This window comes from Dermacentor andersoni, chromosome 2 (assembly GCF_023375885.2).
Source record: "Dermacentor andersoni chromosome 2, qqDerAnde1_hic_scaffold, whole genome shotgun sequence".
Taxonomy (NCBI): domain Eukaryota; kingdom Metazoa; phylum Arthropoda; class Arachnida; order Ixodida; family Ixodidae; genus Dermacentor; species Dermacentor andersoni.
The window spans coordinates 77,184,824-77,201,234 of NC_092815.1; the positions used below are offsets into that span (position 1 = coordinate 77,184,824).

The 16,411-nt window shown below is 47.4% G+C and overlaps 1 protein-coding gene across 1 annotated transcript in view; it reads right to left on the reverse strand.

Moving 5' to 3' along the window:
* Nucleotides 1-2,672: 2,672 nt before the first annotated feature.
* Nucleotides 2,673-16,411, reverse strand: part of LOC126535372 (bumetanide-sensitive sodium-(potassium)-chloride cotransporter-like) — a 139,147-nt gene continuing 125,408 nt past the window's right edge. The window contains exons 13-15 of the mRNA XM_072286445.1: nt 15,436-15,553; nt 8,257-8,324; nt 2,673-6,915 (exon numbers count right to left, since the gene is read on the reverse strand). Coding sequence (XP_072142546.1) covers nt 6,780-6,915; nt 8,257-8,324; nt 15,436-15,553 — 322 coding nt within the window. The 3' untranslated portion in view covers nt 2,673-6,779. The remainder of the gene's footprint in view (nt 6,916-8,256; nt 8,325-15,435; nt 15,554-16,411) is intronic.

Here is a 16,411-nt window from a genome sequence, read left to right on the forward strand (position 1 = left end):
AGAACACGAGAAAATCAGATGAACGCACAGACACGGCACTGTGTTTATGTTTTTTTGTTGATTCCTCGTTTACTTTGCGCTACACTAGTATGTCGAGATGGCTTACAGCAAGCCCGCATCGCAACTTTAATGTATTGAGAATAACAACCAGCTCCAGATTTAGCGACTAGGATTATTTTGGCCGTACGTGTTTGTGCTTGGCTGTGCCGCGTCTACGTCATATCTGTAACAATGTGTGCGATTTTCAAAGCGCTTGTTTATAAGCCATGTTCTGCGTCCAAGAGAACATACTTTTGGGCTAGGTGGTTTTTCACAGGTACCACAAAGCTTAAGATTTGTGTACCGCAGCAGCTTTCAGGCTTTTTGTTAAGATATTGCCAGGTCCGCATAGCGCACTACACCGTCACAAGAACTGAGGTACACCGCGAATTAGAAATTAACCACTGTCGGGGCACTGAAGTCTCCTGTCGCATTCAGTGCTCATGCATTGAATAGGCGATCCAGCAAGATATGTAGGCGTGTCTCGATGATTTGCAGGAATAACACTTGCGGTCTACGTGACATTAGCAGGCACGTTCTGCTTCTCTTCTTGTTTTGCCTCGGCGAAGTCACCCGTGGTGTCATCACGCTTCGATTTCAATGAAAGACGTGTTGGCGATACCGAGCCGCCCTTCTTCGTCCTGAAAAGCTTGCAATCCTTTTTTCGATGCACCGTGACATCACGTTCTCGCACCCCCCGAAGTAATAAAGCTTATAGTAAGTTTAATGCCAGAGGATGGCTGTCCGGCGCTTTACATTTATGGTGCGTTCGAGGCCATTTGTACAACGCACAAGGAGGAACTAAAGGAAGTTTCGAAGATATGTCACTGCGCACATATTCCTGAAAGATATGTATAGAATTACCTTTTACCACCACGACAGAAAACAGCCACACTTACGTACAACGACGCGCGTAAAATAATTGGACTGCCCGCAGTTTGCGCTGTTGAGCTCGATGCATTGGGTTCGATGGGGACGAAACGAGAAAAAAAAATGGCTGTGGCTTAGCTAAGGTTAAGCCCAGGATGCGAAGCATACTAGCCTTTATTTTAGTTGTTGAACCACTGTTTAGCCTGGTGAACTGCTGTTGCTTGGCTATATTTGGTTCGGCTAGACGAAGAAACAACTCATGCGTTACTCTGCTTCGCCTTCAAGAGTGGAACGCGACAGCGTTCCCGTCGACCCGCCAAGGGGTGTAAGACAATGGGCTACGGCGCAGCGACTACGCGCCCCGCATTGGACGCGGTGAGCGTCGAGCAACGCAGCGTTCGGCGCGGCAACGAAATGTGCGCCTGAGCAAGCGACGCACGCCTGAGCCTTAGAAACAGCTCGTTTCTAAGGCAACACCGCATTCACTAGAGGCGCTTTTGTACCGCTTTGAAGCATCGTACTCGTGGCTCAGTGGTAGCGTCTCCGTCTCACACTCCGGAGACCCTGGTTCGATTCCCACCCAGCCCATCTTGCAAGAGTTGAGCCAAAGCCACCTAGAAAATCAGTCTCTGTAGCACGCCGCAACCTTCGCTTCTCATTCCGACGAGCAGCTCTGTCTCCAGGAGGCATCTCACCTCGTGAGTGTCTAGCAGAGGCAAGCGCAGCTGCTTATACACCGACGCGACGCCGCGAGCGACGGCGCGAGTTGGAGCCCCGTTTCTCCTCTGTCGTGACGTCACGGTGTAACGTGGTATTGAAGGCGACACCGCCGCGCCTGAGGAGCTGGGCTGAGCTCTCGTAATATGCTTCGCACAAAAAAAAAGAACATCCACGTACTTAAATTCGGGTGCGCGTCGAAGAACCCCAGATGGCGAACATTATTCCGGAGTCGCCGACTATCCGGCGCGCCTCGTAATCATATCGTAATTTTGGCGCGTGAAACCCCAGAATTGAGTTTTTTCTTTTTCTTAACTTCCCGCAGTGCGCGTCACTACCAATGCCACCGGCCTTCTTCATTTTGTGGGCATCCGTACAGCCATTAAAGAAAGAGTCTGCTAAATTAAATTACCAAGGTTTTACGTTTCAAAGTCACAATCTCGACATCGGAGGCGCCATAACGCGGGCCTCCGGGATTATTAATTGTTACCGGGTGGGATCTTCCCAACGTTGTCCCAAAGCTCCGTACGCGAGCTTTCTCGCAAAGCAGATCTATCGCAATGCGGTCGCCGCAGACGGGAGTATAGAAACCTCGGCCCCGTGTTAAGTATATATCGAGACGGCGTAGCCACTAAGTCACCGCGCCGGTCTATACTGTAAGGTTACTTCCGCTTGCGTCAGCTTAATTTGGAAGTGCTTCGCCGCATGTTTGCAACTACTTCAAATAAACTGCAGCAATGTCCAATGTATGGCCGTCCGTGTCAATTTATAGCCGGCGTCAGAAGCTTACGGACCGCGAAGTCAGAGAAAAAGACGAATACTTCCACAGCCTAGGCAACCAGCCTGGCATTCGGGTTTTAATGGCCTGCAGTTTTACTGGCCTGCAAATTTTACTGGCTACACTCGCAAACTGCTCAGTAATGCAACGCTTTCGCAGATTCCGCTGTCCGTAAAGTTTTGACGCAGGCTGTATACGTTAATGCAAAGTACGTGCGAAATATTTTCAGCGAAACGTCGAGATCAAAGAACGAATACGATCGAGAAGGTAAGTTGACCCGCACACTCTCATTTATTGAAGTCCAAGAAACAAGTTGGAACAGTCAATGTGAGGAGACGCAGAGGACGACCGCGCGGGTCAGGCAAATTCAGTTTCCTAAAAAACAAGTGTGAACAGTGAAAGGCGCGTTCAAACACGCTCCCTCTATCCAAAGGCACTTTGTTTTGACACTGCAAATTTCTAGGCATACTCGTAAAGAAAAAACGAACAAAAAAAAGAAGAATGGATACAGGTCAGCGCCAAAGACGGCGCAAAAAAAAAAAAAAAAAAAATTGCGCTATTTGCCAACTTTACACCAGCGTAAAAAGAAAAGAAAAGAAATGCATGAAAGAGGACACTACAACACACTATGTACAACTAAAATACTGCCTACAGTGGTAGTCCAAACTTTTCCTATTTACATTGCCGTACAAAAATAGTAGCATTTCTAGCGAAGACGTGACCGGCGTCTTCGAATGATGCGACTCCTGACAAATTACACAGAGAGTTAACGTGGAGGGGGAAAAAAAAAACCTGTTGTGAAGGCATTGTATTGATAGCCTCTGCAATCGACAGAAGTTTCCCGGGAACTACGCTCTATCGCTATTATAAATGACAACAGAATTTAAAAGGGCCCTGAAAAAAGTAATAAACACTTGTGTACTTCGTGTTTCAAATCTTTGCTAGCTCGAACATCTCTTAGCCAATATGGCCTTCCTAGACGACACTGCGATTAGAATGCGCAACTCTTCCGACATATAGGAGGTGTCGTTCACCTGCGTCCGAATGCTCCATTTTTTTTCTTACACCACAAGGAACGCCATCTACCGCGGGGTCCGTTTCCGTGCATGGCAAAGTAAAACATACGCAGGAACAGACGTTCCTGCGAGATTAGCGAATCAAAGTGAAGCGAAGTAGTAACTTAGCGCGATAGAAACACGGAAACGAGAAAGGTTGACGAAGACAAGCACACTTGTCTTCGTCCACCTTTCTTGTTTCTGCGTTTTTATCGCGCTAAGTTACTACTTCGATTAAGGAAAACTAACTAGCCCAACAATGAACTCTTCTATAGAAAAGTGAAGCGAAAGTTGACCGCGTCTGATCGAGCACAGGAGATGTCACACGTGCTTCGCGAAATCTTGTAAACCAACCAACGCGTTCCATATAGCAGACGGACTCGACGCTAGTGGGCCGACGTTTCCACTGTGATTCACGCGTAGCTGGCGCTCGCCTTTGAATGGACGAGTAACCAGCCGAATATCGTGACGTCACAGTTTCACGCTTCCATGCGTCACGCTACTTAGACGACACTGCCGCATCCCTACGTAACAGAAAGCGCTTGCAATCAATATTTTTTTAATAGGGGGGGAGTGTCGCTGCTGAGAAGCAAATAAACTGAAGCTCTGACGAAATGTATTTCAGGGCCCCGCGCTTAGTAACTGAAAGCGAAAATGCGAGGAAACTTCGTTTACGCTCCCCGATAAAAAAAAAAAAAGAAAAGATCGCGAAAAAAAGAGTTGAGCCATTAACAGTACGTCTATACATTGTAAGTTACAGAGGCGCATTGCAAACAGTACAGAAGGAAAAGTTAAGAAGGAAAAGTACTCGTGAAGTGAAGCTGAAGACGTGCTCGCGAACGGGAGAAGTCGACATTTGGAACGTCGCTTCACGCCTAACTTGAAAAAGAAAAAAAAACTGTGACAGCGCGCCACTACTTCACAAATAGCCATACTACCGTCCGCTTGCGTGGCTCACGGTGAAGCGTTAACTAAAGCTGGCCATCGGGCGAATAAAACGACGAGGAATTCGCGATGGCCGTGGCGTGAAAGGCACTGCCGCGACGCCTAAATGGCTAATGTATGCTGCTCGATGCAGAGGCGATGTAAGGCTTCGCCCCATCACTATAGTATTCCGGGAAACAAACAGGCCCGTCAGACGGTACAGCGAGTACGCGACGTTAAAGCAATATTTCGCTCTTCGGCTGGTCGTTATCTATTGCTCAGTGAGAAAAGTTCTTAAAAAGCAAAAAATATCCTGTGAGCCTTTCTTTTCTTTTTTCTGTAACAATACCGCAGCAGTTGAACGATGAAATACCACGGTCGTCTAAGAGTAAAACTTCGTACACGGGGTCGTTGTAACCGGAGACAGCGGCTTAAAAACTAACATTGACGAGACTTGCAAAGAAAAGAACAAAATGACAGAGAGATTCACAACGGAGTTGACGAACAATACAAGGGACTAACAATTGTAAAAATTCTTCGCCTCAGCTAGTTTGGCCGCAGGCTTAAAATGCGATCCGCAGGGAAACTCTACGCTCATAAATGCAATGACTGGAACAAAAAAAAAATGTTGGCGTCGTCGTGTTAAATATATGTATGCGACGCCGCACAAGAGCAGTATACAGCTATGTTTTATTAAAGCGACCTGGTACTACGAGCTTAATCAAAAGTATTGAGCTGCGACAAAAAGAAAAGAAATAAAACGGGACTACAGGCGATCCAACGCATAACAAGATTCCCCAGAACATTTTTTTTTTATATATAGGTGGCTCACATGGAAGTCCATTCAATGGGCGGATTTGTGGGTTAACATTGGGTACACGCAACGATTTACCGCTAAACCTACTTTTCCTTCTTTCTATGAGCTTACGTCCCATCCATCCGATCCTTATTGTAGGGACAGTGGCTAACAGCAACAGTCGCATTAGACACACATCGCGGGATTCGTAGTGACATAATGTAGGCCGAGATGTACATGCGTCGTCTTAAAGGTACAAAACCCAAGTCGGGAGCGCAAACGCACCACAAAAGCTAATATGTAAGAAAGAGGGAAGTGGAAAAAAAAAAACTGCCATTCGGAGGACCGGTGCAGCGACTTCTAAAGGTTGCATGACCGGGCACGTCTGAATGAAAGATGGGCTTGCTGCTTAGCTCCGCAGCCTGAACCATTAATACTTTTTCTCGCAAGTATTCTGTGCTTATGCATTCGTAAGGCAGAAGGCAAGATGACGTATGACTGCACACTCACATCTCACACGCACGCTTGCACACGACGACGAAATGTGGTCATGATCGCAGATTATTATACAAGCGTCAAACAAAGGGCCGAGACGGTCCAAATGGTTCCACGATGGCACAATGCGAATCACCGGACACACACTACACCGGTTTACGAGAAGTTAGAAGAGGTTATTTTGTAACTGTGTTACACTGCTCTTACAGTACTAAGCACTTTTTCTTTTTCCCCCGTTGCTCGAACGCACAATTGGGAATCATTTTCAGGGGCTTGCGAACGCGGGCACTTATTGACGAATCGGTCAGAACAGAAGACATATATTGCGACAGGATTACATCAGAGGTAGAGGGGGTTTTCCCACCCAAGCTATACATAAGGCGTCGCCAGAGGGGGCAAGGGCCGCCGAAACCTTTGTACACAGGTGGCGCGACGGTCGCGCTATCGGACTGCGCCTCGGGAAGACCACCACGTTTTTCGATATGTCCGACGAGCTGCAACACGTCACTATATGACGCTATAGTCGCCAGCACATAAAAGAAGAGTTACGGAGCAGAAGAGCGTCAAGAAGAAGAAGAAAATAAAAAGGACAATGAAAAGAAAAGAGTAAACAACTAGACTTAATACTAATGTACTAGGCGGGCAACAATACACTGCAGTCTCTTCGAGACGCACCGCCGTCACCATCATGTAACGACGACAAGAGTCTGTTCGCCTTGGCACGGCTGCTGTCCAGCCGGAGTGTTCTATAGTGTAGTGGACCCTCGAAAGAAAGTGCTCGCGGCGGCGCCGGTGACTTCGATGCCACGGTGGCCGTAAGAAACATTAAACGCGACACACACACACACAAACACGCACAGATGCACGCAAATGCACACAAAAATAAGGGCAGGGGCCGGAAGCCCAGTTGCACCGGTTCGCGCCCGTGTCCAAACAGCGAGACGGCGCGCACAATGCCGCCACCAGGGAATCAAGACGCGTCGTCATTCGAAGACGCACTAGTCGTCGTCGTCGTCGTTGCCAGGTTGCTTCGACGATGCAGCCTGTGGGTGCGCATTTCGCTGCGCGGACATTCGGGGCGCTCGCGCCAGAGGAAGGCACGTCACTAAGAGTAGAAGGTGAGCACGCTGGTCTGGTTGCCTCGGATGAGCAGGAACGGCGGCAGGTCCCTGGTCAGCGTCTCCAGCCACGCCATGTACATGGAGGCCGAGCAGGTGCTCTTGCGCGGCATCGGGAGGGTCCTGCCGAAAGAAGAGGTCGGGAGGGGCGGGCGTGAATGCGACGGGAGAAAGGGACGCCCGCGCGCGCGCTTCGCGAAACAGACTGCGATATGCCTGCAACCACGTGTTCGCCAACGGAACAGAGAGAACGTGCAGGCCGTGTACTGGTAAGTTGTTTGTAAAGAAAAAAAAAGATAGAAAGAAATACTGAAAAACGAAAATTGCGCAGAAAACCATCGACGGTGATTGGCAGAAAGAGAAACAAACTTTAATGATTGCCAATGCAAGCTAGTAGCCGAACGCGAAGTGGCATACTTGTCGCAGTGAAGATACTTAAATAGTGTTACTTGTTTCGTAGCACAACTCCGTAGAGAACAAAGCCGTTAACCAGTACATCTGCAGAAATAGTATAGGTGGCTAAACATATCAGCCGATTCGTCATACGCGTGTCGTCTTCAACGGCGCAAGCGTCGACGTGGAAGGCGATTGCCATCCTCCTCTCCAGCAGCCAGCCACAGTAGGAATGGGAGAAGACGAGGGCAAACTGCTCATAAAACTCATAACGTTTAAACATAAACATAAAACTCATAAAACGTCACTCCTAAAATTCTCAGACTCCCAGTGGATTTGTTTCCTCCGACAAAGGTCGCACAGAAGCATGTTACTTTTCGCCAGAAGCACGATTCCCGATTGGTTTGTGACGAGGGTGGCCTCCCGAAGCGTTGTAGTGGGTCTTTTTATCTCAGCGGAGGGGCTTCAAAGTATTGACAACTCAGGAGAATTTCCCTTGTGTCCCCGCACTAGAATGTTGCGAATGTTGAATTTCATTCATTTTTCTCTTTCGTCGCTGCTCAACCCGTGTACCGTTTCGATTTGCATATTCATTTTCGTGGTAAATTTATGTGGTCCTGACAGCTATCACGCTTCACAGGATAAGGCCTTAAAGGCATTGTAAGGTGTGCGAGATTGACATAAAGAGAAGAGCGCCTTCTCAGGATTGCATATACTTTCGATTCAAAATATCAGTAAAACACGAAGATATATGTGTGTGGACATACAAAAATACTCGCAAAACACTCTGCTTGTACTCCACATGTCGGCCTGAGCATCTCAAGGTGTGCGTTTTTCTCACCAGCTCCGTAGAGCGTCGAACAATCAACATGCTATTTGTATAAACGTATACGAGCACCGCGCTAACTGTCACTAGAGACGTTGTCATCTTTGGCTGTGCTTGACTTGGCTGGTAATGACTCTACAAAAAAACTCGCTCGCGTGTCACTGACATCCCCGAAAGCATTCTTAGAGTATGTTCTATGTAGACAAAAATATACAGAAAAATATATAGAAGGAGAAGGTACTCACATAGCGACCAAAGTGGCATTCTTGGAATGTTTCTGCAGCAGCTCGCGAAGACGCAGATGTCGGTACGTCTGGAGAAGCGAAAAAAAAAAAGAGAAAAAACAATGATCTGAACACAGCCATGAGATGTGACATTTTTTGACAGCTGTCGCAGGCAGGTCAGCGACCACCTCTTCTGACATTTGCACTGCATCAGCCACTCGCGACTCCAAGCCACACTGCGAGTTCAGGATGTTCCTACCCAAATCCAAAAGTGACCAAACGGAACTTTGGCCGGACGTTTCCTGCCCAGTCAAAACTCATAAGCGAGTCCAGATTCACACCTTCTGTAGGCGGCACGGGGGATTAAAAGAATGGCGCCCAGCATCGACGTTTTGGTCAGTTTCCACAGGGCGAATCCCGGTTTGTTGACGAACTACGCATAAGTGACTATTAAAATTATATTCGGAAAGTATTTGTAACAGCGAAGGTGTCTATGGCTAATGGCTCGTACCCCCGGTAAGGCGCAGAGGCGCGAAGCGAACATACACACACAGCTTTCGTGTCAATACGAAACGCGCAAATAGAAACAGCCTTCAAACCACATGATTGATCAAACCCATTGATGACGAGGCGCGCGCACTTCCGCGTTGATCAACGTACGTTGCCGCCAATCGCTCGCCAGTGGTTTTGTCGGAGACTTTAACGTAGACGTCTTAAAACCGGAAAGGAAGCAGTGGTTCACACACTTCGTGGAAGACTTTGGCCTCGGTTACTTCGACGATCCGATTCAACCAACTACCGTACACGGGTCATACATCGATTTGACTTTGGCCAAACACATTTCTAAAGTAAGAACTGGAAAATATCTGTGTGTACACCAAGCGACCATAAAGCAGTTACAACAATAATTTCAATGTAAACATCAAAATAAAGATTTCGTAAACTGTAGGAGTGCAGATTTTTGGGCTACAGTTGCATCAGTTGAAGTCATAGCGCTGTAATGACACGGACAAGAAAAAGCGACAGGACGTGCGCTAACTATCAACTGAATTTTATTTCAGAAAAGCGTGGTATACTTATGCCGGCTATGGCGAGTGAAAATCATCTCACGCGCAACCCAACATTTTCCAGATAGGCAGTTTCCTTTCTGCTCGGAGTAATTGACGGAGCACCGACGAAGTTAGCACCTTCTTTTGCAATCAAGCCTGCTCCTAAAATTTGCCACGTGTATTTATCTGTATTTCTAAGCAAGACTAAACAATCTTTAATCAGTTGTTTACACCTGCCATCATCACAATGCACGGAGACACGTCCATCGCGATAACAGTCCAATTTATTATTTTTTTTCTTTTTTTTTTTGCTCGCGTTACCTTAACCTGTCACTGAGGCATCTGCCTGTCTGCCCTGTGTACATTTTGCCCCCACGAGAAAGGAAACCGATATACACCACCTTGTGCGCGGTGTACAAACGGCGGCCGATGGTTTTTCGCGCATCCTCGTCGCGTCTTTCTCAACGGATCGGTGGCCTTACATATGCTTGATAGCGTTTGTGGAGCTGGAAATGCGACGTACACTTCCACTTTTTCGAGCCACCATCTTCAAACCATGTGATATCCCGTGCACGTACGGTACAACCACCTTCTTTCCCTTTTCGTGGCTGTGCTCGCACTTACCACCCGGTTCCTTTAATTTTTTTCAGCGCATTTTCCGCCATTGATAAAAATACGTGCATGAATAGGGTAGCCTGCTTCCAGTAGCCGCTCTTTCTGTCAAAAAAAAAAAAAAGCTCCCGGGCTTCAGGTGGGGGCATGATTTTCAAAGCGCATTCACACAACATAGGTTCGCGATTGCGCATTTCGCCAGCTTCGAATGAGACGAGGCATGCGGAAGCAACACCTTTGCTTCCCTTGGGTGATATTCCCAACAGCAATGATTGCCGGTCACATTTAGTTTGATATATATAAACTGGATAGCATTATTGTTAGGTAGCTCGTACGTAGTAACCAGATTGTCAAGACAATATTAATTGAACACCGCAACTGTTTCAGCGTTATTTGAGTTGAAATCACACATCACGAGGTAGTCGTGCACATATCTAAAGGTTTTTTAAAATCTTGAGCGTCGCGAGTTTTTCTTTTAGACGTCTGTCGTGATGGGGCGAGGGTCAGGCATGACCTGCAGTGAAACGTGTGTTTGTGCCATATATCACTTTGAAGTGCAATGTGCGTAATGAGCGCACAGCATAGGATCAGTCTCTGACAAGTTGCCGAACGTGATGCGCAACGTATCTACAGCTTCGCTGACCAACCACCTTCACAGGAGTGGATTGGCCGAGATTTTTTTTTTTTTCTTCCGATAAAGCGGACGGTAACAGTACGCATTAGGTGCTTCTACTGAACTGCCACGCCCACATACGAAGCTCCACGATGCACGCGAACGACTTCTCAAGAGATTTGATACCTTAGCTAATGTGAATGAAATAGCATAGGACTTTACAAAAGAGAGAGAGAGCAAAGCCTGCTGGTAGTTAAAACCTTAACGTGTTTAGGGGAACACACAAAACATCATGTACGTGCTCAAGCAGTGACGAGGAATTTCATAGGCCTTTCCTTAATTAGGCTTACTTCAGGGCTGCAAACTCACGCAAACATTAGCTCTAATCTCTCGCTACGTGTAACGAATGTCTACATATGTTCGTAGCGGCCTTTTGCTTCGTTCGTTATTATTTCTTTTTCTTTCCCTGGGCGTAGCTTGGCTGAAGTGCGCATCTACACCGTATATGCACTTTCCACCGGCTTAGAAACGTTGGCTCAAAGGTCACAAAGGGCGCTATTCTGGACACGCATGGCGGCTGCACGGCCGCCATTATCCGCCATGTTTACTCTCTGATTGGCTGTCGAGAGGTCACGTATTTTGAAATTCGTGCCGGGAAGCGGAAGTATTGCAAAATGCAATTTTGCGTTTTCATCAAGATGACGAAACGTGACGTGGAGCTGCAAATTTTATGGACTAATACATTTTTTTGGTCCTTGGCAGATATATTGGGATGTTAGCGCTTCAAAAAGAATGTGAGCGGTAGCGTGCAGAAGCCAGTGCAATGCATCTGCAATTGCGCGAATATGTGGTGGCGATCCAAGATATGCGCCATGCCAGCTCGCTGATTGGCTGAAGGAATATCTCATGAGGAGCGTCACAGGAAGGGCTGTTTCGTAAACGTCATTTTGACGATGCGTGACGTTGCGCTGGGCCGCCATTGCTGACATTTTCCGCCATAATTTTTGCTGCGACGAGCCGCGCGAATTATGCTAATGAGCAGCCATATGCAATGGCAGCCGAGAGGAATGCGTATCGCCACATTTTCCCCGTCGTTTGGCACCACGAAAATCTTTTGTTCATAACGCGTGCTCATAGTATTTGCATCGCTCTCGGGTGGTGTTGGCATTTGTGTTTGGGGCCATCATTTTTTAAAAGAACGCGTTTATACGAAATAATATTGGTTGAACATAGCAAACTTTCGGCAATGTTGTCCACTTTTCACTGCTGCATTTGTATTGTAATCAAGATTAATGCCTTTTCGCACAATCAAAACTTATGACAACGGCCTCTTTCTAATTTATAAAAAGAAATGTACGCAAGGCGGCGCCTTGAAGTTTCCTGCCCCGCTGCGAGTAACCAGCGAAATGAACAAGAGATGGCAGCGCCGGCGCTTGCGTGGATATCTCTGGCGCGCGCAACGCTATCGGTGATATTCGGCCGTTTCTCAGCCAGCCGAGTCGGGCTGAGTCACTTGCGTGTCACGAGATAGCGATAACGTGGCCTAGAACGTGCGCGCATCACCACTGGTAGGTCGCGTATGTTGTCTCAAGCAAGAAAACAAGCACGTTGGCGCCAACATGCGATGATTCATTCCATTTTCCGGGGACACGCATCCTAGCTATTGAAGCAGACGACGGAAGCGAGAAGCCTTTTCGACGGAATAATCATATGCTTTGAGATAGATGCTTTATTTTTACTGCGGAGGAAAACTGTTTTCCTTTACTGATAACGCTACACTCAGTGCCTTCATTTCAGTTTCTTAGGCAAAACGTCAAGTTGGCGTCACGTTACGTAAGCAAAACTTGGCCACCAGCGCCATTTTGTTTGCGTCGCGCCTACGTCACGCACCGAAAAAAATGGCGGAATGTCCAGAATAGCGCCCAAAGATTGTCTTGCGGAAGAAACCCCGCGATACGCCGTGCGTAACGCCCCACCTTCCAGTGATTCGCTATCAGGCGACTTGTGAGACAACGGCCAAGTCGCGGCGAACTCTTGTCACCGGGCGCGCGAGTAGCGCAACTGTGTCGCGACACATGCCATTACCAAACGGCACTCATCGGCGTTTCATCGGATATCTCGAGAGGTGTACGACGTCAAGAACAAGTTGCGTGCGTCGTCCCGCGATATCTCGTCGAATGAAAGACTCTGCGTGCCCCATATCTGTCGGTTTTTATATTTGTTTTTGTTTTGTTTCTTTTCCATCGCTGGCGACCCTGATAATTACGTTTTTGTGGCTACTGGCAAGGCGAGACATGCAGAATGATGCATGAGCTAAGGATTCCACATATTCACCTTATCTGCATTGCCTTATAGTGTGTTGGTTACCTATTCTAGCGAAATAAATTACCCCAACCGCCCATCGTTCGCGTTCGTGGTTTATTAATTCGGAGGAATGTTCGGAGGTTGATCTGTGTTACGCTACTTTTACAACGCAGGTACGCATAAAATCACAGCCAGGCAGTTTATCTCACGAAAGTGACGTTATGAAAGAAGGCAGACGCGAAACTCGCACGCATAGCAAATTACCATAATCTGCGCAAGGTTCTTCAACTGCGTGTATTTATTATGCAAAATTATTCTGGACGTTGGCGGGCTTGCATCGATAAGTCATTTGTTAGTCATTCACTCAGTGAAGCGTGGATAAAGAACATTATGCAATTCTGAGTAAGGAATGGCTCATTCACTGTAGAACATGAGTCAAAACTAGAGTGACGATTTCCTTCGGCGAACTTTTCCAAATCGTATTTGCATCATTAATATTTAGTTTCGTGCGATCGTTAATCTCTCATACTTACTGACATTGCGGTGCGTTGGCTCCTACACCATGCCCGCTTTTCGATAGCGGTTGACTCGGTTGTACTAGGTACTAGCCAAAAAAGTCTAGGCAACACTCATCCTCAAAAGCCCTCAAACATACCATATGTTAAGCAACACCACAAGGCAACTTCCACTGTGTTTTGATAAATTTTTGCTTTTGCTGTTACCGCTCTTTTCCTATCCTTTCTTCTTTTTTCCTTAGCTGGTATTTGTAGCGCAAATGCTTCTTTTTTTTTTTCATGCGACTTGTGGCCGCTTACGTAATTAGTTTCACGTTGATATATATATATATATATATATATATATATATATATATATATATATATATATATATATATATATATATATATATATATATATATATATATATATATATATGTAAAGAACATCGATTGAAATCAAACCAATGAACAGAACTGAAGGTTCTCTCACAGACGATGAACATATTATTTTCCCATCTAACGACCAAAATTCCTACTTTCCCGCAGCATCGCCTCTGCACGAAGTAGCGCAGCAGCCAAAGGTTCCTCTCTCTATGCAGCGGCAACGGTCTTCCGGCCAAGAAAACTCGTTTCTTATTTTTCGTTTCAGTACTGCCGTTACACGAATGACTCTTGCTACAAATGTCAAAACCTTTCTGTCATCCACAGCCGGGTATACTCTAAACGACGCTGGTGTTCCAGAGAGTGTACGTTCGTAACTCTCGGCACAGAAACGCCGCCACGGCTGTCCTTTAGAGGAGGGTCGTACGAGATAAAGAATGCGAATGGTCCGCGTAATTCCTACACAGTTGAGCAACGTTTGGTGAATTCAGCGATTCGTCGTCAGCAGATACAGCCCAACGACGCTGGGGGGGAGGGAGGCAGGTCTGCGATCGTTTTCGTGGTCGTGCTTACTACGTGCACGAGACAAGGAGTCCAAACGACGCGGCACCGTTTAATCTAACCTCATCCCGTGCTGACCGCACGCATATCCCACTCTCGTCACAGATAAGCGCGACACTGCACCTCGATCGGTCAACGGACCTGCACCTACACCGGTGCACCTACACCACCTACACCTACACGGAGCGGTGCACCTACACCAAACACTGTGGCGCACACGCTAACTAGCGCTTGCGCGTGCGCCCGACCGAAGCAATGGGTATACTGTACCTCTTCCGAGGACTCCATACTACACAGAAATGACAAAATAATGGCGGACACATAAAAAGACGAGCAAAAGAAATATATGTTCCTTATTTGTTCGCCACCTCTGCGTTCAGGTTACGCCTCTTAGGTAAGCGCGACTACGTAAAAGCTGCAGTGCAGTGACTACCCAATCTAAAAAATACCCCACATTTCGTTAATTCGGAAGGGAACGAAAAGCGATGTCATCGGAAATTAAAGCCGCAGGCCCTTGCTAGTTGCCTGTCACGTTAGATCGATCCGTGAACTTTTATGCAGGTGTTTGTGCTTTCAGATGGCTCGTTGCTACCGACAATTACTCCACGTCGCTGACAACTTGACAAAGTGATTTGGTGACGTTGATAGTTACGCTGAAGACCTGTGGGCACATCTGCGCTCGAGGAGTAGCGATTATATATACATGTATATATTTCTTTGTTCATCCTAGGGACGTCTAGAAGCACACAGCATATTACTTAGCACCTCTTACTGCGTCGCAAATCTTTTTGCCAATTTACGCCCACAAATTGGTGAAACGCACACGTACACTGCGATTCATTCCTCTATGTCAGGGCCATATCTAAAATTATCGGTGTCATAACTGTTCGAGCATATATGTTCCCATGTACGAACAATATCAAACAATAAAACGAGTCAATCATGTCAATTATGAGTCACGTTGAACTGATGGTTAAGCTATCTGTCTTTATGCGCCTCGCTTGCCTCCTAAATGGCAAATGTGACCATTCGCTTGATTGATCGTGTGCTTGATGTATCCGTCAGCTGGTAATGCAATCGCACGGGCACGGATACTTACGAAGTGTTCCGCTGATTCACCCAATCGTAAAGCCACTCCTTAAACGTGTTCTTTAATTTCTACGGATAGGTCAGGGTCGCTCACCTTGTCCCTGAGCGCGAGCATCTCGGAGTCCGAGATCTCGAGTGGGTCGTGCTCCACCTCGGTGTCGTCGTCCTCCGTCCGGCGCCACTTGCGGACCAGGTCCTCGAACTCGCGCTTGCTGCAAAGGCGGAGGAAACAAGCAAACAGACATATATCCCCATCATTCGATGCTAACTGGGCACGCGACCTCCCAGCCAAGGTAGCAGCGACATGACACGTAACAAAACAAAAAGTCCCAGTTTCGCCTGAAAGGCGGTAGTGATATAGCGATAACAAAGTATTAGACAACTACACGAAATAGGGATCATAGCTTTATCGGTCGTATAAATTGCAGTAAACGATCGCTTACTAATTAAACTAACGGACACGGCGTCGCGAGCTCACGGGCAAACACGAACAGATTTCGCTCGACGATGGCGGACGCTCGCTGGCCCAACACTGGGGTCATGAAGAGCAGAAGCAGCGGCGGGCGATCGCTTCGTGCTGCCTCTCGCTTCGAAGCGGCTCCGAAACTTGATTACGCAACTTCCAACACTAGGCGCTCGAGAACACAGAGCACTCAAGCCACCGGACATATAGGCTCGCCCCACCTTCGCACCTGTCGCAGATTACCTGCAACGCCGCGCTCAGCCGCGCCTCAGCCAGCAACGGTCGCGCTAGAAGAGTAGACGCACCCCACTCTCACCTGTCCCCCCACCCCCCTCTTACCTCGTTTTCTGTACACGACACTGGGCTCAGCGAGAAACTGCACACATCAAGCCACTATCCTTCTCGGCTGAATCGCGCGCGCTTTACCGCACACATACGGCACGATATAATCTTATCCCACTTGGACTTTATACGGAACCTCACGCCAACGGCGACGGTCGAAGCTGTCCCAACAACGTGCGCAGCGGGTGTCCGACTGCACTGGTATTGTTGCTGCATCTTCGTACAGGGTGGTCCAATGTAAGAAGTAACGTTTAAGAGGCACCGA